Below are 20,502 nucleotides of genomic sequence, written 5' to 3' on the forward strand. Positions count from 1 at the left end.
GAGCTCAGACTTGCAAGCAAGGACACCTTAACTGCATACATCTTTGTCTCCCATCCTCTGCAAGGCATCTCCCAGGTGGAAGTAGAAGCGCCCATCGTCCGTGCCAGGGTCACCAGACTCCAGTCCTTCCTGAAAAACACCCAAACCAACCCAAAAGTGTCAGAGAAACCTCAGCAGGACTCCTCTGAAAGAGCTGACTGGGTTGCTGCAGGCAGGCTGCCAGCTCTGGGCAGCAGACAGGCTACAGAGTAGAGCCACCATGGCTGAATGAATACAACCCTGCAGCACAGAGCCACTGAGCAATGTCACCACTGGCCTGGCCTCCCACCCCTCTCCCTCCAAGAGAGGGCTGCATGCAGAGACTGACACTTGTTCCTGACCCTCTATCACAGAAACATTTTGGTTGGAAGAGACCTTTAAGATCATTAACCCAGCACTGCCAGGTCACCACTAACCCATGGCCCTCAGCACCACATCTACCCAGCTCTGAAACCCCTCCAGGGATGGGATTCCACCCCTGCCCTGGGCAGCCTGAGCCAGGCCTTGACAACCCTTCTGGGAAAGAAATTGTTCCTCATGTCCAACCTAAACCTCTCCTGGTGCAACTTGAGCCCATTTCCTCTTGTCTTATTGCTTGTGAGAAGAAACCAGCCCCCACCTGGCTCCAGCCTCCTCTCAGGGAGCTGCAGAGAGCAAGGAGGTCTCCCTCAGCCTCCTTTTCCCCAGGCTGAACACCCCCAGCCCCCTCAGCTGCTCCTCCCCAGCCTTGTTGCCCTTCTCCTGCCCTGCTCCAGCCCCCTGTGTCCTTCCTGGAGTGAGGCAGTGCAGACACAGAAACATTTTAGGAAGCTGGCTGAAGGTTTTCCTTGGTGTCCTTTCTCCCCAGAGGTCTACACAAGCTTCTACCTTGCCATGCCTTACACATCACAGCTGTATTTTTGCAGGTAAAACACCTCCTGCTGGTGAGAAAAATACCTTGAGATAGGGAATGCTCTCTGCTATCTTGTTCTCTGCCTTCAGGATGAAGCCATAGTGCACCTTGGCAAAGCCATCATCTGGAGCCAGGCTCAGAACCTGTTGGAGAGCAAGAGAATGAGATGTTCATTATGGACCTGTGGAAAATGACAAAGCTTCTCATTGATCAGTGATGCAGTGACACCTTCCATGGCTGACCCCTGCTAAAGTCTTGCCCTGGCTGTACTGCTTTCCCCCTCATTCACTTTTGTGCTGCTCCACAAACTTCTGTTAGTAGCCAGACTTTAAAGACTCAGTAAAATGACTCCAGCTGGGATAGTTCCACCTTTGTGCTGTCCATCTTTCTCCACCCTCTCTCTTGAGTCCCAGCAGGTCACATTACAGAATTGGCACCACCTCAGTTACAGGTTTGGCTAATCTGAAGGCAAGCAGCTGCTCTGGAACCAGCCTCCTCCAGCATGGTCACAGGAAGGGCAGGGCAGGGCTGTACCTGAAGGGGTTTCAAGCTTGATGGGTTTGTACTGGTGGCAAACTGGGGCTGCTCAGAGAAAATACACTGTGCTGTGAAGGATGGGGAGTACAGTGCAGGAGGATGCTGTGCAATGTCTGGGAATCACATCATGGGAGGAACCACACAGGACATCAGGGGCTGGAAGGGACCTCTGGAGATCAGCCAATCCACCCCTGTTGCCAGAGCAGGGTCACCCAGGGCAGGGCACACCCAGGGCAGGGCACACAGCAACACTTCCAGATGGGGCTGGAAAGTCTCCAGAGATGGAGACTCCACAGCCTCTCTGGGCAGCCTGCTCCAGGGCTCTGGCACCCTCACAGTGAAGAAGCTTTTCCTCATGTTGAGATGGATGTGAAGACCCTGGGGGTGCAAAGGGCTTTCTCAGCACACCAGTGAGCTGCAGCACTGTCTGGAAGAGCTTCCACTTGCCTGGCCAAGAGAAAGCTCTCAGATGGCAATGCAAGGCCTAATGCAGTAGCTGTTCCCTGTGAGCTCACAGTAGAAGGTGATGGCTAAGCTTAAGAAGTGGGTCCATGTGGACATCATGAGGGTCAGCAAGGCCAACTGCAAGGACCTCCCTAGCATCAGGTGACAGAACAAGAGCAAATGGCCTGAAATTGTGCCAGGGGAGGGTCAGGTTGGAGATTAGGAAGAACTTCACTGCTCCAAGGGTGGTCAGGGATTGGAACAGGCTGCCCAGGGAGCAGAAACCTGTGGCCATGGCACTTGGGGCCAAGGTTTAGTGGCCATGGTGGTGCTGGCTTCATGGTTGGGCTGGATGATCTTAGAGGGCTTTTCCAACTGCAACAACTCTCTGAGTCTATGGGTTGGGGCAATAACAAGTTGTGAGAGTCTCTCTGAAGTCCCTAATGTGACACAGCAGCAGCAGAGAGCGAGCCAGGCAAGCCAGAGCAGGGCTGAGCTTGATCCCCAGCAGAAGAATGCTTCCTCCTCATGCATCTTCTGCCTTTTGACCACAGCGCTCCGCCTGCAATTATCCTGAGCCACCAATCTGTACCTGCAGGGTGCAATAAATGACTGACAGAAATATTTATTAGCTGCATAATTTGCTTACAGTCCCTTTAACTATAGGAGGAAGCTCTCTGATTAATTAAGACAGAGTGGAGTCCTCTGCATCAGGGCTCATTTCAGCTACGCCGACTCGCATTAAGGTTTGATCTCCACTCAGAGCCCCTCAAGAGAAGCAGAGAGATAACAATCAGCAGAAATTACCCTGGAAGTATTTAATGTAAATTGTATTACTCTGTTGCTGTTGCTGCATGCAATATTAATTATGTTTAGAAATAAGTTTTACTAAACTGCTCACAGCCCATTAAATATTAATCACGAAGAGAGAAATTAACCTCTGGGGCTATCAGTGGCTAATTAGCCAGGGCAGAGTTACTGGGGCAATGTGGATGATTCTGCTGCTGGTACCTGAGATAGCTCAGGCAGGGCTGGGTAATGGTGCACTGAGCTGGGCAGACATGCCTCAGCCAGGCAGGCAGAAAAAGGGCTGGTAGCAGAGGAGCTGATCCTGCACAGGTCTCTTCTGCTGTGTTGTATCATCACCTGGAGCTGCTTGGAAAGAAAACCAGCACCAAGTGCTGCAAGGACTACTTGGAATCATAGAATCACAGTCAGCCCCACTGAGAGAATATTAAAACCACAGAATCATAGAGTTGTTTGGGTTGGAAAAGCCCCCTGAGATCATTCTTAAGAGTCCAACCAGCAACCCAACACCACCATGGCCCCAAGTGCCATGGACATGGAATTCTTGCACACCTCCAGGCATGGGGACTCCACCACCTCCCTGGGCAGCCTCTGCCAGTCCCTGACCACTCTTGCAGCAAAGAAAACTTTCCTCATCTCCAACTTAACCCTCCCCTGGCACAATTTCAGGCCATTCCCTCTCCTTCTATCACTTCAAACTAGGGAGAGGAGTCCAAGCCCCACCTGCCTCCAACCTCCTTTCAGGGAGTGTAGAGAGCAGCTAAAAAGTTCAGAGCAAGAGATCTTTAGCATGAGCACATGAATGCAACTGATATTTCCCTAGGCTGGGAAGGAAACTCACCTCTTCATACACCTTCTTGGCTTTGCTGTTGTCTCCTATCAAGAGGTAACCAACCCCAAGGTCATTCTTGAAGGAGGTGTCACTGGGAAAGAGGTGAACCAACTTCTGCAGAGTCATCAGGGAACCCCTCATGCGCCCTGGTGTGAAGGGACAAGACAATCACAGCTGCAGAGATGAGCAACAGCAGCCAGGAGATCACACAGCATCAAAGAGAACAGCAAGCTGGGTCAAGTGCTGCATTTCCACCTAGGATCCAGAAACAGAACCTGGAAAGCCCTTGTGCCAGCCAGCCAGGAGCAGATTCAGCTGCTGGCTTGGCTGTGGGGGGATGTAGCTGTAGAAGGACTAATTTCAGCTGGCTGTGAGTGAGCATCAGGCAGTGCTGTGGTAGCCTCTAGTGGAGAACTGCTCACAGTGTAGCAGTCACAGCATCACCTGAGCTTTAGCTGCTCTTTCCCACACAGACCTCAAAGGGCTTGGCCAAAACGACATCAACACAGCAAAATAAACTTGAACAATCAATTGGACAAATTGCCAGGGCTTGGCACCGGCTCTGCTGCAGGAAATCAATGAGGCACTGATGAAGCAGTATCTGAAATCAGTCAAACTAAATGCAGGAAATGAGACCTGAAATATAACAGAAGGAGGAAAGGGCAGAAGGAGGAAAGGGCAGAAGGAGGAAAGGGCAGAAGGAGGAAAGGGCAGAGGGAGGAAGGAGCAGAAGGAGGAAAGGGCAGAGGGAGGAAAGGGCAGAGGGAGGAAAGGGCAGAGGGAGGAAAGGGCAGAGGGAGGAAGGAGCAGAAGGAGGAAAGAGCAGAAGGAGGAAAGAGCAGAAGGAGGAAAGAGCAGAGGGAGGAAAGAGCAGAGGGAGGAAAGAGCAGAGGGAGGAAAGAGCAGAGGGAGGAAGGAGCAGAGGGAGGAAGGAGCAGAGGGAGGAAGGAGCAGAGGGAGGAAGGAGCAGGGGGAGGAAGGAGCAGAGGGAGGAAGGAGCAGGGGGAGGAAAGGGCAGAGGGAGGAAAGGGCAGAGGGAGGAAGGAGCAGAAGGAGGAAAGAGCAGAAGGAGGAAAGAGCAGAAGGAGGAAAGAGCAGAGGGAGGAAAGAGCAGAGGGAGGAAAGAGCAGAGGGAGGAAGGAGCAGGGGGAGGAAAGGGCAGAGGGAGGAAGGAGCAGAAGGAGGAAAGAGCAGAAGGAGGAAAGAGCAGAAGGAGGAAAGAGCAGAGGGAGGAAAGAGCAGAGGGAGGAAAGAGCAGAGGGAGGAAAGAGCAGAGGGAGGAAAGAGCAGAGGGAGGAAGGAGCAGAGGGAGGAAGGAGCAGAGGGAGGAAGGAGCAGAGGGAGGAAGGAGCAGGGGGAGGAAGGAGCAGAGGGAGGAAGGAGCAGGGGGAGGAAGGAGCAGGGGGAGGAAGGAGCAGGGGGAGGAAGGAGCAGGGGGAGGAAGGAGCAGGGGGAGGAAGGAGCAGAGGGAGGAAGGAGCAGAGGGAGGAAGGAGCAGAGGGAGGAAGGAGCAGGGGGAGGAAGGAGCAGAGGGAGGAAGGAACAGAGGGAGGAAGGAGCAGGGGGAGGAAGGAGCAGGGGGAGGAAGGAGCAGGGGGAGGAAGGAGCAGGAGTAATTGAGACAGAAATATGAGCTGTGCAGTACCAGCACTTTTTGTACATCCCAGAATTGAGATCTGAACTTTCAGGTACCACAGAATCATAACCTGGTTTGGGTAGGAAGGGACCTTTAAAGGTCATCCAGTCCAACCCCCTGCAGTCAGCAGGGACCTCCTCAACTAGAGCAGGGTGCTCAGAGCCCCAGCCAAGGTGAGCTGGGATGGTCCCAGGGATGGGACTCGTGGGAATACCATAGTTAAACTGGGACTTTGCAGGCAACAAGGAGAAGCAGAGAGCATGTGAGGTGTCCTGAGGGACATCATTATGCAGAACATTTGGAGGCAACAGCCACAGACCATGGGTCAGCCTGCAGATTTACCCTAGATGGGGCATCCACCACCCCTCTGGGCAGGCTGGGGCCAGTGGCATCCCCAAGTGCAACCTCATTCTTCTCTGTCTTGACTGAGCATTTCTTCTGGGCACGTTCACTCTGCACATGCTGTTAAATTCCTCATGATTTCCCTCAGCTTCAGCAGAAAGAGAAGCAAATTTTTTCCTTCTTTTTCTGTCAAAAGAAACATTTTTGACCAGCTCCCATCCCAGCTTCTCACAGCACCCAGGGCACTGCTGCCCATGTGCACTGTTTCCATGCAGGCAACTCCATGCACCAGCAGCTCCCTAGGGAAAGGTTCAAGCAATCAACACTGTTTTCCAGAAGCATGAAGAGATCAGGCACAGAGGAAGCCCTACTGAAGAGTCTGAGGGAAGTGGCACTTGCAAGCCCTTCAGGATCTCCTGCAGGCCTTGCTCACACAGCTTCCCCCCCTCACATCTTACCCAGGAACTGCTGCCTGTCTGCTTCTCGTTTCAAGCTCAGCTTCACCAGGTCTGAAGGGACATTTGGCAGGCTGACCACCTCATCATAGGTGTTGATGGCCTTCTGCAGCATCTCATTGCTTCTCATCTTCTCAGCTAAGTCATCTTCAGACTGGGAGGAGCCACAAAGCCATGATCAGAACCCATCAGAACCCACAACACTCCAAAAGAACTTCAGTTTCTCTTCAAGGGCAAGTGATGCAGTACTTAGGCTGTGGGAGCACATGGAGCTGCCTTGCATTTGGATAGTTCTGGCAGAACAATGGAAAACCTTGTTTGCTTGTGCTTTGGGGTTACTGCTTGGCCTGCTGGAAAGCAGCTCCATGGAGAAGGATCTGTGTCCTGGTGGGCAGTAAGTGACCCACGGGACAGCAGTGTGGCCAAGAAGGTCAATGGTCTCCTGGGGTGCATCAAGAAGCACATGGCCAGCAGGTCAAGGGAGGTTCTTCTCCCCCTCTGCTCTAAGTGAGATCACATCTAGAGTGCTGTGTCCAGTTCTGGGCTCTACAAGGATGCTGAAGGGACTGGAACATCTGTGTGATGAGGAGAGGCTGAGAGCCTGCAGAAGAGAAGGCTGAGAGGGGATCTGATTACTGTGAACAAATATCTGAGGGGTGGGTGTCAGGAAGGGGCCAGGCTCTTTTCAGTGGTGTCCTGTGAGAGGACAAGGAGCAGTGGGCACAAACTGGAACACAGGAAGTTAAACCTCAACACGAGGAAGAACTTCTTTATTGTGAGGCTGCTGGAGCCCTGGAGCAGGCTGCCCAGAGAGGTTGTGGAGTCTCCTCCTCTGGAGGCTTTCAAGACCCATCTGGATGTGTTCCTGTGTGACCTGCCCTGGGTGATCCTGCTTCAGCAGGGGGGTTGGACTGGATGATCTCCAGAGGTCCCATCCAAGCCCTAACATCCAATGATTCTATGATTCTCCTTCCCTGCAAACCACCTGAAAGCACAGAGGTGAGAAAAGCTGCACCTAACCCATACACCAGGACAGACTTTTGGGGGGTTAGTATTTGGTAGAAGTCAGCATTTCTGCTTTTGAAACCAAGCAGTTTGGTTTAATGATGTTAATGGCTGGACTGTTGGTGAGTCAAGACTCACCCTGGCAGCCACACACAGCTCCAAACACACCTCCAAACATTTCTTTCCTATCTTCTGGCACAAAGTTATTGACACTAGAGAAAGCTGCCTGGGAATTGGCTTTACTCTTGGGTAATGCTCACAGGAGCAGAGACTCATTCTGGTGGGAAGGGACCTTTAAGATCATCAATATCTACCCCACAGCTCCTTCAGAACTTCCATTTGTTCTCCAGCTCAGGAGCAGCCCAAAGGCTAGGTGAGATCCCTGCTGGCTTTCATGCATTCTTCTCAAGCACTTCTGCTTTTATTGGCTTAAGTTCTTGCTTAATTCACTCCTCCAGCGAGGGCTTGACTTTGCTCATCTTGATTAACCCAAGTTCAAGCAGCCTCTCATTACACCTAGTGCAGAGGGATTATCCTACTCTTTATGGAAATACAAGGATTATTCTCTTCTGAGACATCCCAACACAGCTCACAAGCATTAAGAGCACAGAGCTCATGCTCTGAGGCTTGGCTTTCCCCTCTTCTGTGTGTTTTGGTTTGGAGGGGAACAGCTGGAACAGAGCTTGCTCCACAAGAACAAGCTAATCAAGCCTCCTTGCTCCTGTGCTCTTTATCCTTTAACCCTCTCTAGAACTCCAAATCCAAACTCCCACTAGGCAAAAAGCAGTGTTTAGCTCAGTGCTGACACACCTGCCCATGGCAGGGGGGCTGCAACCAGGTGATCTTTAGCTCTCCTTCCTCCAAGCCTCCTTCCTGCAAGCCTCCTTCCTCCAAGCCTCCTTCCAGGTCCTTTCCAACCCAACCCATTCCATGACTTACAGAATGGTAGGGGTTGGAAGGGACCTCTGGAGATTGAGTCCACCCCCCACACCCCAAGGCAGCTTCCCCCAGAGAAGGTCACCCAGGAACACATCCAGGTGGGTTCTGAGTGTCTCCAGAGGTGGAGACCCCACCACTGCTCTGGGCAGCCTGCTCCAGCGCTCCATCACTTTCAAAGAAGTTCCTCCTCATGTTTAGAAGGCACTTGTGGCATTCAAGTGTGTGCCTGGTACACCTTGTGCTGAAACAAGCCTGGTCCCACCCTCCTGACACCCACCCCTGAAGTGTTGATGTACCAGCTGCAGCAAACAGCAGGTAACAGCTGAGTTCTGCATGTTGCATGAGCTGGGGCTGGCCTCTGATTGTCCCCCCAGCAGTTTCCATGAGCTCTCCAGGATGGGTCTTAGTTTTGTCTGGCTTACAGCACGTCCCACCAGGCTAAAACTTAGATGAAAGCTCCTGAAGTAACTGGGGGTGGACAGAGGAGTGGAACAGATCCACTCTGACAGAGCACACAATCCTCTGCTTTCCCAAGGAAACATCCACAGAATTGGAAGTGGAGTGTGAGTGGGGTTTGGAATTCTACTGTTGATTGAATCTTTGTGACCCTTTCTGGCTTTGCTCCAGTACCTGTGCCTTCCCATATCTTGCTCGAGGACTCTGGGGATATTGATTCACCAAAGCTTCAAAGGCCCTCAGAGCTTCTTCCACTTTTCCCTGGGAAGCAGAGAGATTTATCAGCAGCTCTAGCTGACACAAAGTGCTGCAGGATGCAAGAGCTAATGACACACTTGGATCCCCAATTGAAAAAAAAAGAACCCCACCACCACCACCACGAAGAAGGCAAAACATGCAGCTTGGATGGGCAGCTCTCACCCATTCCTGTCAGGACTGCCTCTGATGGAAGCAACCAGTAAGTATTGTTCTAATATTTCCCAGCTTTCATGGTTTAAATGCCCAACTTTGGATCTGTTTTACCTCTTCTGAGGGAAAAGGAACTGCTGAGGTGACACTAACCTGCCTATAATATGGAAGGGTTCTCCTGCTGACAGCAAAACCCAAACTGAGGAACAGAGAGGAAGTTCTGGAGACCGATGGAGAGTTCCTCTCTGCATATCTCACAGGAAGAACAGCAGCACAACTACAGTTCTTCTGAACCTTCTTCTGGGGTTCTCCAAGAGGTCTTCTAGAGCCCTCCTAGAGGTCTTCTAATTCTTCTTCCACCTCTTCTGCAAGACTCCCTCTAAGTCTTCCCCCTCTTCTGCAAGACTCCCTCTAAGTCTTCCCCCTCTTCTGCAAGACTCCCTCTAAGTCTTCCCCCTCTTCTGCAAGACTCCCTCTAAGTCTTCCACCTCTTCTGCTAGACTCCCTCTAAGTCTTCCCCTTCTTCTGCAAGACTCCCTCTAAGTCTTCCCCCTCTTCTGCTAGTCTCCAAGTCTTCCCCCTCTTCTGCAAGACTCCCTCTAAGTCTTCCCCCTCTTCTGCTAGACTCCCTCTAAGTCTTCCCCCTCTTCTTCTAGTCTCCCTCTAAGTCTTCCCCCTCTTCTGCAAGACTCCCTCTAAGTCTTCCCCCTCTTCTGCTAGTCTCCCTCTAAGTCTGCCTCCAATTCTTCCTCTACAGTTCTTCCAAATCTTCTTCTGGAGTCCCTCTAATTCTTCTCCTACAGTTCTCCTCCCAGCTGACTTCAGTACTAAAATGGACAACAGTGAGAGGCCAGAGCTGCCCTTGCAGCCTTGTTCCCTGGGGTTTATCTCAGCAGCTCTTGCTGACAGGAGTCCCTGCTTGCACTGAATACACTCAAGGGGAGCAAAACCACATGAAGAGACCTGGACTTATGCCTTTGAGGAACTTCAGCTAAACAACAAAGCAGAAACGAACCTTGAAGGCCCAGCATGCTCTGAATAGTCAAGTTTTCCCCAAGCTGGCTCCAGAGAAAGGTAACTGAAAGCCATCCTCCCCTTCCCCAGGTTCCTTTCAGTCAGGTTTGTCCTGAGGGCAACACTCCAAACTTACTTTCTTACGGAGCCTTTCTGCAGCATCTAGCTCAGCCTTAATGGTCTTGTCAAACTTGTTCAAGAGCTTTGGCTTCTTCTTCTTTTTAGCTAGAAGAGATATAAAAGCCACACAGTTGATCACTTCTTCTGTGGGGCAGCCTTTAACAAGTGACTAAGGCTGTGCTGGTGAAGTGCCTGAGTTTCAAACGTGGCACTGCCACCCTGCGCTGAAATTATTCTCTTGCCACAGTCAAGGCAAGCAGTCTGCAGGTCAAACTGGAACAGGCTGCCCAGAGCAGTGGTGGAGTCTCCACCCCTGGAGGGGTTTCCAAGCCCTGGAGATGTGGTGCTGAGGGCCATGGGTTAGTGGTGACCTGGCAGTGCTGGGGTGAGGGTTGGACTCCATGATCTGAAAGGTCTTTTCCAACCAAACCAGCTCTGTGATTCCATAACCTCTCTGCCACCCTCCATTACCAAGAGGTATTCTCTTCCCACTTTCAGCACAGTCCTCCATCAGCTCCAGAGCAGCAGGGGATCAATATGAAAAGCTGGAGAGGAGCTGCTCACATCAATATTACTCAGCTGCTAGGCACCACCACAAGACAGTAAACATTACACAACGAGCAACCATTTCCATCTCCCATCCTACTCCCACCTTCCAGGATTCTCCAGGGAGCATTCAGTGCAACCATCAAGCATTCCTCTATATCAAGCAGATAGCCTCCTAGCTCCCTGCAGGGCTATGGCCATAAATTACCCCTTGCCTCCTCCTAAGTGTAATAATCTTTTAGCAGATGTGACCCAATATATTAAAGCCAACGTTACAAAGCAGCAAGCTTGTCTGCTGGCAGTGGGAAACAAACCCAACAACGTGGCATTTCCTTCCTTCAGGGGCTCAGGCTGTTCAGTGTGGAGCTGGAGTGAACCCAGGGAGGTGGCAGAGTCCCCATCCCTGGAGGTGTTCAAGAGGGGAATGGATGTGGCACTTGGAGCCATGGTTTAGTAGTTATGAGGTGTTGGGTGACAGGTTGGACTTGATGATCTCTGAGGTCTTTTCCACCCTCATTGATCCTGTGAATGCAGGAGCACACCACTGCTGGGGTGATGTGCAGGCCAGGGCTGCTGGAGCATTCCAATGGTTACAAATCTTTGCCCCATCAAACTAGGGCTGAGCACCACCCTCCAGTGAGGAGTTTTAGGTCACAGAATCACAGAAACATTGTGGTGGGAGGTCATCAAAGTCCAGCCCTTACCCCAGCACTGCCCCATGGCCCTCAGCACCACATCTCCACAGCTTTGAAGCTCCTCCAGGGTTGGAACTCCACCACTGCCCTGGGACAGCCTTGACAAGCCTTTGGGGGAAGAAATTGTTCCTCCTGTCCAACCTAGGCCTCCTCTGGTACAACTTGAGGCCATTTCTTCTCATCCTATGGCTTGTTCCTTGGGAGAAGAGATCAGCTCCCACCTGGCTTCAGCTTCCTTTCAGGGACAGTGCTGCACTCAGGGAGACTTCCATGTAAGAAGGTGGATTTGAGTTCTCTCCTATTGTCATTTTCACATTAAGGGAGCAGGGAGCATTCCTTAATTGACAGCAGCCAAACCCCAACCATCCTGTGCTAGATTCACTGATCTGTTATGCATGGGAGGAGGCTTTTCAGCAGGGCCTGTTGTGACAGGACAAGGTGTGATGGTTTGAACTAAAAGAGGAAGGATTCAGACTTGAGAGAAGAAATATTTTACCCTGAGGGTGGTGAGACCCAGGCCCATGTTGCCCAGGGAGGTGGGGGATGGAACCCCCTGGAACCATTCCAGGCCAGGTTAATCATAGGATTGTCAGGGCTGGAAGGGACCTCAAGGCTCAGCCAGTCCCAACCCCCCTGCCATGGGCAGGGACACCTCACACCACAGCAGGTTGCTCACAGCCACCTCCAGCCTGGCTGCAAACACCTCCAGGCAGGAGGCTTCCACCACCTCCCTGGGCAGCCTGTGCCAGGCTCTCACCACCCTCATGGGGAAGAACTTCCTAACATCCAATCTCAATCTCCCCATTTCTAGTTTTGTTCCATTCCCCCCCAGTCCTATCCCTCCCTAACACCCTCACAAGTCCCTCCCCAGCTTTCTTGGAGCCCCCAGCAGATACTGGAAGGTCACAATTAGGTCTCCTGGGAGCCTTCTCCTCTCCACACTGAACAGCCCCAACTCCCTCAGTCTGTGCTCATAGCAGAGCAGCTCCAGCCCTCTGCTCATCCTCATGGCCCTTCCCTGGACACCTTCCAGCCCCTCCAGATCCTTGTTTGGGGTTGGTCCTTGGTTGTTTGGGGTTCTGAGCAAGCTGCTCTAGCTGCAGATGTCCCTGCTGACTGCAGGACTCAACTAGATGACCTTGACAGGCCCCTTCCAACTCACTGTGGGGGTGTTGGTCTGGATGAGGTTTCAAAGTCCCTTCCAACCCAAACCATGACTCTGTGCCAGTATTTTGGGGCAGGAAGTCAATGAAGACATTCATTTCTGGGGTTTGGCCAAAGGGTTGCTTGATTCCAGCCTTTGAATGAAGCCAAAAGGCCTCATGATGGAAAGGGAGCAGTGACTAAATCCATCCCCAGACTGAAATGATCACTCAGCAATGGTTTCTTATGACCAACATCTCCACCCAGCCAAGAGCCACTTTAGACAGAAGACCCTGCAGAACACTTTTTACTGCAAGGGAAATTGCTCTGGGGCAACTGCAGCCAGAGATTGATGATGGTCATTAGACTCCATGGCTTTATTAGTCCCTCAAATGCCCCAGATTTTATTGTCTGATTGCTTCCCCAGATAAGTTGATTAGAGAGGTTTTGCTTGTTCTACCAGCAGACTTTAGAAAGAGCTTTCAATTATTGTGGTGCTGCTGCCTCTGAATTGTCTGGATGCAGTCAGCTGGGTTTACACCTTCCAAGAGATCATTTCTGGAAGCCCATGAAGCAAGTGGCTCACTTGCACTATCTGTCTCACCTAATGAGCCTCCCAAACAGCAGGACAATGACAGGAGGCTTTCATCATCATCAAATTCCCATTCAAATGCTCACTGAGAAGCAACACAATTTCCAGACCTCATTTGGGTAATGATGTGGGCCCAGTGTGAGGAAGGAGGACAATTGCTTGAGCAAATTTAGCATTCCAGGTAAAAGCATCAAGTCTGCTAATGTTTGCCTGTGGTGTTCAGCTCATAACTGAAACACAAACTTGGACTGGGAAGGTCAGAGTATTTGAGGGGAGGAGGCAAGGGGACTCACACAGAATCCCAGCATGGTGGGGGCTGCAGGGGACCTCTGGAGATCATCCAGACCCACCCTTTGCTAAAGCAGCCACAGCAGCTTGCCCAGGATCACAATGCCCAGGTGGGTTGAAGCCTCTCCAGAGGAGGAGACTCCACAGCCTCTGTGGGCAGCCTGCTCCAGGGCTCCAGCACCCTCACACCAAAGTTTTGCTTCCTGCTCAGGTGGAACCTCCTGGCTTCCAGTTTGTGCCTGTTACCCCTTGTCCACTCACTGGACACCACTGAAGAGTCTGGCTCCATCCTCTTGCCCCCTGCCCTTTAGCTTGTGATCAGCACTGAGATCCCAGTGTCAGCATTGTGAGGCCAGGCTCCCAGTGCTGTTGGCAAAGCCCTGCTCCTCCCCATCAAACCTCCTCTGCATGCTCCTACCTGAACTAAGGCAGGCAGAACCCCCCACTGGGTCAACACAGAACTGACAAGGACTGATTTTGGTGCCCCTTGTCTCCCCCAGCTTACTCCAGCAGACAGCCCAGGTTGCCTCTTGCCCAGAGACAAGGTGGTAAAGCTGTGACCTCCTGAGCCCTAAACCATCAGTACAACACTGAACATTTTACTCCTCAAACAGTAGCAGCTCTTAAGAGCAGCCTGTGCCCACCTAAGAGGGGGAAGTCACTGCTGCCAGCTTTGGGAATGGCTGTGTGTTCATCTACAGAGGCAGCTGCACTCTGCCTGCTTGTTCAGCCCCAGCTGACCCACAAACCTTGTACAGGAGCTAAGCTCCACCACTACTCAGCCTGATTTAAGTCAGTCCTCCAGGAAAGCAAGCTTTGGACTTGCAGGATGTTACTTCCAGACTTACCTTTCTCTGCTTTGTCTTGCTCAGCTTCTTTTTTGCTTTTCCCTAGAACATTAAAAAATATCATTTCACTGGCACTGACTTGTGTGAAGAGAAACAAGCAAATGGGAGCTAAACCTCAAAATCATTGGGCCAACAGGACTTGGAAATTCCCCTTCAGATACTCAGTAGATTTTGGGGGTACACACATGACAAAAGCAGGGAAAAAACCCTGTTCACTCATTAAACATTTCTTGGAACTCTACTTCCATCTCTAATCCACCCAAACCCATCCCATCTCTAACCCACCCAATCCATCCCATCTCTAACCCACCCAATCCACCCAACCCATCCCTCTCAGACCCACCCAAACCCATCCCTCTCTGACCCACCCAACCCATCCCTCTCTGACCCACCCAGCCCAGCCCTCTCTGACCCACCCAACCCCATCCCTCTCCGACCCACCCAACCCATCCAATCTCCGACCCACCCAATCCATCCACCCCTCTCTAACCCACCCAACTCATCCCTTTCTAACCCACCCAGCCCAGCCCTCTCTAACCCACCCAACCCATCCCTCTCTAACCCACCCAACCCCATCCCTCTCTAACCCACCCAACCCCATCCCTCTCTAACCCACCCAATCCATCCACCCCTTTCTAACCCACCCAGCCCAGCCCTCTCTAACCCACCCAGCCCAGCCCTCTCTAACCCACCCAACCCATCCCTCTCTAACCCACCCAACCCCATCCCTCTCTAACCCACCCAACCCCATCCCTCTCTAACCCACCCAATCCATCCACCCCTTTCTAACCCACCCAGCCCAGCCCTCTCTAACCCACCCAGCCCAGCCCTCTCTAACCCACCCAACCCATCCACCCCTTTCTAACCCACCCAACCCCATCCCTCTCTAACCCACCCAACCCATCCAATCTCCAACCCACCCAATCCATCCATCCCTCTCTAACCCATCCAACCCATCCCTAACCCACCCAGCCTGGCCCTCTCTAACCCACCCAGCCCATCCAAATCCATCTACACTTATGTGACTAAAAGGTCAACTACACATGTGATGACAAGGTAAAAAAGCCATGATCCAGTATTCCTTCCCCATAAACTTAAGAGAAAAGACTCAAAAGAGAGGCCAGAAGGCTTTTTGGTTACAGCTATCTGCATAGAATCACTGAATGGTTTGGGTTGGGAGGGACCTGAAAGAGCATCTACTTGCAAGCCCTGAGACACTTGGGTGCTCCCTATTCCAACCAAGTTTTCAACAGCTCACCTAGAAGATTTAGGCAGGAAATAATGACAGCAGGAAGACAAAGAGATATTCTTCTGTGTTTTATTGCAGCCACACATGAGAACAGATTAAATACACATCTCTTTAACAGCCTGCTTGACCTTGCTCAGAGCTTGGCAGAGTTTTGTAAACATGAAGCACGTTAAAAAAAACAACCACACCACCAAAATAAATCACATAACCCAGGTACAAAATGCTTAAAAAGTCTGATCACAGCATCATAAAACTCTCACAGTCCCAGGATTCTGCCCACAGGCTGCCACTTTGAAGACACAAACAGAAAACACCACCCCACACCCCCTCCCCACCCCCAAAGTCCTGCACTCCCCAGGCTCAAATCATTCCCACAAAATATGGCTTTGGAAAGATTATTGCTCTGCAATTCACAGCTCATCTCACTAGGAAAACAACAGCAACCCCCCCGAGCAAAGCATCCCACCCCCCAGCACATCACAGTCTACGAGGATTATTGCTCTCCTGAAAAGTCGAAAGGAAATCACTTAGGGACAGCCGCGGCTGCCGAGCAGCCCCCGGGCTCCAGCTCACCCAGAGTCCTCCTGCAAGCCCCAGGGGGAAAAGGCCAGCACAGGATGTCCCTCTCACTGCCCGTGTGAGCAGCTCAGAACCCGACTTCAAAACAGTGGCAGAGAAAGGAGACATCTCCCTGGCAACCACAAGGCAACCACTGCCAGGGTCACCAAACTCATTTGTCTTCTTAAAAAGGATCTTACTTCTCCTCCTTGGTATCTCTCTTTCTGCTCCTTGCTATCTCTCTTTCTGCTCCTTGGTATCTCTCTTTCTGCTCCTTGCTATCTCTCTTTCTCCCCCCTACTCATTTTATTTCTTCCATTATTGTTATTTCTCCCCCTATTATTGTTATTTCTCCCCCCTATTATTATTATTTCTTTCCCCTATTATTATTATTTCTTCTCCCTATTATTATTTCTCTTATTATTTTGTTTCTCCCCCTCTTATTTTCATTCCCCCCCCCTTCATTTTAATTCCCCCCTATTATATTTCTCCTCCATTAATTTCCCCCTATTATTTCCCCCCCATTATTCTATTCCTTCTCCTCTTAATTTTATTCCTTCTCCTCTTATTTTTATCTCTCCCCCTATTATTTCATTTCCTCTCCTATAATTTTAATTTCCATTATTTTTTCCCCCTATTTTCCCCCTCCTCCTCCTATTTTCCCCCCTCCTTCTCCTATTTTCCCCCCTTCTCCTATTATTTTTCCCCCTTCTATTATTTCCCCCCCATTATTTTTCCCCCTCCTTCTCCTAGTATTTTCCCCCCTCCTCCTATTATTGCCCCCCATTATTTCCCTCTCCTCCTATTATTTTCCCCTCCTTCTCCTATTTTCCCCTTCCTCCTATTATTCCCCCCCATTATTTCCCCCTCCTCCTATTATTTTCCCCTCCTTCTCCTATTATTCCCCCCCATTATTTCCCCCCTCCTCCTCCTATTTTTCCCCCTTCTCCTATTGTTTTTCCCTTCCTTCTCCTATTATCTCCCCCCCATTACTTCCCCCTTCTCCTATTATTTTCCCCTCCTTCTCCTATTATCTCCCCCCCATTACTTCCCCCCTCCTCCTACTATTTTTCCCCCCTTCCCCTATTGCTTTTCCCCCTTCTCCTTTTATTTCCCCCCCTTCTCCTTCTATTCCCCTCCCTCCCTTCTCCTATTATAATCCCCCCTTCCCCCCCACCCCCCCCCACCCCCCTTCTCCTGTTATTTATTTACTTCTCCTATTATTTTTGGTTAGGTTTGCTCTCTCCTATTATTTCCCCCCCCCCCCCCCGTAAGCTCCTGTACCAGGCTTGGAGATGTCCTATAAGAAAAATAATAAAATCAATCACAGCAATTATTCCTGAGCCAAAAAAAAACCCCAAACCAACCCCACAAAGGAACATCTGCAAAACTCCACAGCATAAAATATGTCTTTGTCATGGAGGAAGAGCAGCAGAGAATGGGTTAAAGAAATGCCCCCAGTTATAGCGGGTTTGGAAAGCACTCCAAGGCTCCACTCCAGAGGTACCATTCACAACTGCAGGCCTTCCACGCTGACATCCTTCCTTTCTTCTTCCTTCCTTTCTGAAAACTTTCAATCCCCAAAGCTTTTTCTGCTTTCAAAGGAAATTTCCAAGTCAGCTGTTGGCACAAATTCGACTTTTTGCTTCAGCTTTGAGCCCTTTCTATTGGGAGGCAAACCAGAAAGAATCTCCCTGAGCTCAGCATGATCCCAGGTGTGCTGCAATCCACACTGACTCCCTGCCTGCCCAGCACCCAGTTCTCAGCCAGTTTTTGCTTGGAAAGGAAGAAGAAGGGAAACAACCACCTCACATCTGCCTAAATACAAACCTTGTAGAGCACACAGAAAGGTTTTGCTGAATGCAAACTGCCCTTTTCCTAGCCTCAATTAATAAAGTGATAAACTACCCTTTACTAGTCTGAATTAACCAAGTGATTGAGTCAACTGCCCTTCACTAGTCTGAATTAGCCAAGTGATTGAGTCAACTGCCCTTCACTAGTCTGAATTAACCAAGTGATTGAGTCAACTGCCCTTCACTAGTCTGAATTAGCCAAGTGATTGAGTCAACTGCCCTTCACTAGTCTGAGTTAACCAAATGATTGAGTAAATTTCCTTTTCCTACTCTGAATTAACCAAATGATTGAGTAAAATGCCTGTTCCTACTCTGAATTAACCAAGTGATTGAGACAACTGCCTTTTACTAGTCTGAATTAACTAAATCATTGAATAAAGTGCCCTTGGTCTGAACTAACCAAGTGATTGAGTAAATTGCCATTTCCTACTCTGCATTAACCAAGTGATTTAGGCAACTACCCTTTTCCTAATCTGAATGGATTCATTTAGTGAACTGCCTTTTACTAGTCTGATTTAATAAAGTGATTGAGTAAATTGCCTGTTCCTACTCTGAATTAACCAAGTGATTGAGTAAAATGCCTGTTCCTACTCTGAATTAACCAAATGATTGAGTCAACTGCCCTTTTCCTACTCAGAATGAAGGTAGTAAACTGCCTTTAAATAGCCTGACTGAAGAAAGTAATTTAGTCAACTGCCCTCTTCCTAGTCTGAGGGAATGAACTAACTTCCTGAACTGCCCTTTTATTAGGACTGAGTTGATGAAATCATTTAGTAATCTGCCTTTTAAGAGCCTGAACAAATAAAGCCATTTAGTAAATGGCCCTCTCCTAGTCTGAAGGAACAACATCATTTAGTAATCTCTCTGTTAATAGCCTGAATGGAGGAAATCATTTGGTGAACTGCCACTGACTAGTCTGGATTAATGCAGTAGTTGGGTAAACTGCCCTTTTATTAGTCTGGATGAATGAAAGAGTTTAGTAATCTGCCTTTTAATAGGCTGAATGAATGAAATCATTTAGTCATCTGCCTTTTAATAGGCTGAACGATTAAAGTAATTCAGTACACTGCTTTCCCCTGGTCTGACTTAATAAAACACATTTAGTGATCTGCCTTCTAATGGTCTGAATGCATAAAGTGATTTAGTAAACTGCCATTTAGTCTGAATTAATCAAATTATTAAGTCATCTGCTTCTTGCTAGTCTGAACGACTAGAACAATTCAGTAATCTGCTTTTTGCCCCTCTGAATGACTAAAACAATTCAGCAAACTACCTTTGAATGACTGCAATAATTCAGTGAGCTGCCTTTGAGTGGTCTGAATGACTAAAATCATACAGTAAACTACCTCTGACTGACTAAAATCATTCAGGAGAGTACATTTGAATGACTAAAATCATTCACTAAACTACCTTTGAATGACTAAAATCATTCACTAAACTACCTTTGAATGACTAAAATCATTCACTAAACTACCTTTGAATGACTAAAATCATTCACTAAACTACCTCTGAATGACTAGAATCATTCAGTAAACTACCTCTGAATGACTAAAATCATTCAGTAGAGTACCTTTGAATGACTAAAATGATTCAGTAAACTGCCTTTGAATAGTCTGAATGACCAAAATCGTTCAGTAAACTACCTCTGCATGACCAAAATCATTCAGTAAACTACCTCTGCATGACTAAACTCATTCAGTAAACTCACCTTGTAATAGTCTGAATGACTAAAATCATTCAGTGACCTCTCTCCTTACTAGTCTGAACCAAAGACAAACATTTTCTCCTGCTCAAAGCCAGCTGAAACTCAAGGAGTGTAACTGTTGACATAACATCAGTGCAAAAAAACAGCCCCCCCACCCCACCAAACCCCCAAACCCACCACCACCACACCCCCAAAAGTCAAACTTCACAGCAGGGTGTGGGCTTGCTTAGTGTTCCACGAGCTGCAGCTCAGATCAGCATTCACAAACCACTTCAAGCCAAGCCAAGCCACGATCAGCACAGGTTTTGTTTGAGCCCAAACTGCTCTGCACAGAGCCCACAGTGACAGATCAGAGACGAAAAGGTGAAAGGAAAGGCAACCACAAAACAAACCCCCCCAAGCCACAACCCTGCCCTTTGCTGCTACTTCATAAATAGGAAGAGTTAACACAAGGGGCTGAGAACCAAGGGGGGAAAAACTGCAGCTCAAAAACTGCCACAAACACAGAAGAGATAAAAAAAAAAAAGGGGGGGGAGAACAATAATTCCTTAAAACTTAACCCAAGAGGAAAAACCAAACCCCCCAAAAAACAGGATAAAATTAACATTAAAAAAAAAAAACCCCACCCCAAACCACCCCCAAAAAAAGCTCACTAAAATGCCAGTTGGGCTACAACCCATTCACAACAGCTTAGTGTTTTGCTCCCCCCAAAGCCTGAGCTGTTTGGGAGTGGCAGCATAGGATCTAGCAGAACCATCTGCTCCCCCTCCCCCTCTACTTTTGTGTGTGTCTGTGGTTTTGTTTTTGTAGAGGATGGTTTAGGGCTGGTCCTCCTGATGTAGGGATTGTTTCTTTTGAAGCTTTAAGTATCTGAAAAAATAAGGGGAAAGCTCTATTAAAGGACCAACCAAAACACAGCTTCCTCTAAAAAACCTCCCCCTCTCCCACCTCCCCCCCCCAAAAAAGCCACCTAAAAAATGCCCTAAATGGTTAAAAATGAAACAGAAGACTGCAACTTTGGAGCAGAACAGCTCATGCCCAGCAGCTACCAGAATAACTCTACACCACGTTGCTGGCTGGGGGTGGGAAGTGCCAACTT

General features: G+C 49.5%; 1 protein-coding gene and 1 long non-coding RNA gene across 9 annotated transcripts in view; both read right to left on the minus strand.

Annotated features, from left to right (window-relative positions):
- The window catches only part of ASPH (aspartate beta-hydroxylase), a 75,872-nt gene that overhangs the window by 12,748 nt on the left and 42,622 nt on the right, over nt 1-20,502 (minus strand). For all 8 annotated transcript variants that reach the window (XM_068162463.1, XM_068162464.1, XM_068162465.1 and 5 more), the window contains 7 exons: nt 14,039-14,080; nt 9,943-10,031; nt 8,559-8,645; nt 5,988-6,138; nt 3,561-3,697; nt 976-1,074; nt 40-129 (listed from right to left, as the gene is read on the minus strand). In XM_068162463.1, the coding sequence (XP_068018564.1) occupies nt 40-129; nt 976-1,074; nt 3,561-3,697; nt 5,988-6,138; nt 8,559-8,645; nt 9,943-10,031; nt 14,039-14,080 (695 nt within the window). The remainder of the gene's footprint in view (nt 1-39; nt 130-975; nt 1,075-3,560; nt 3,698-5,987; nt 6,139-8,558; nt 8,646-9,942; nt 10,032-14,038; nt 14,081-20,502) is intronic.
- LOC137453314 (uncharacterized) lies at nt 17,110-19,558 on the minus strand. Its single transcript, XR_010990319.1, has 2 exons — nt 19,353-19,558; nt 17,110-19,054 (listed from the first exon to the last, which is right to left on the minus strand). It is a non-coding gene; the product is annotated as an uncharacterized lncRNA (long non-coding RNA).

This window comes from Melanerpes formicivorus, unplaced genomic scaffold (genome assembly GCF_026170545.1).
Source record: "Melanerpes formicivorus ecotype bairdi unplaced genomic scaffold, bMelFor1.0.p_v2 SCAF_65, whole genome shotgun sequence".
NCBI classification, from domain to species: Eukaryota; Metazoa; Chordata; class Aves; order Piciformes; family Picidae; genus Melanerpes; species Melanerpes formicivorus.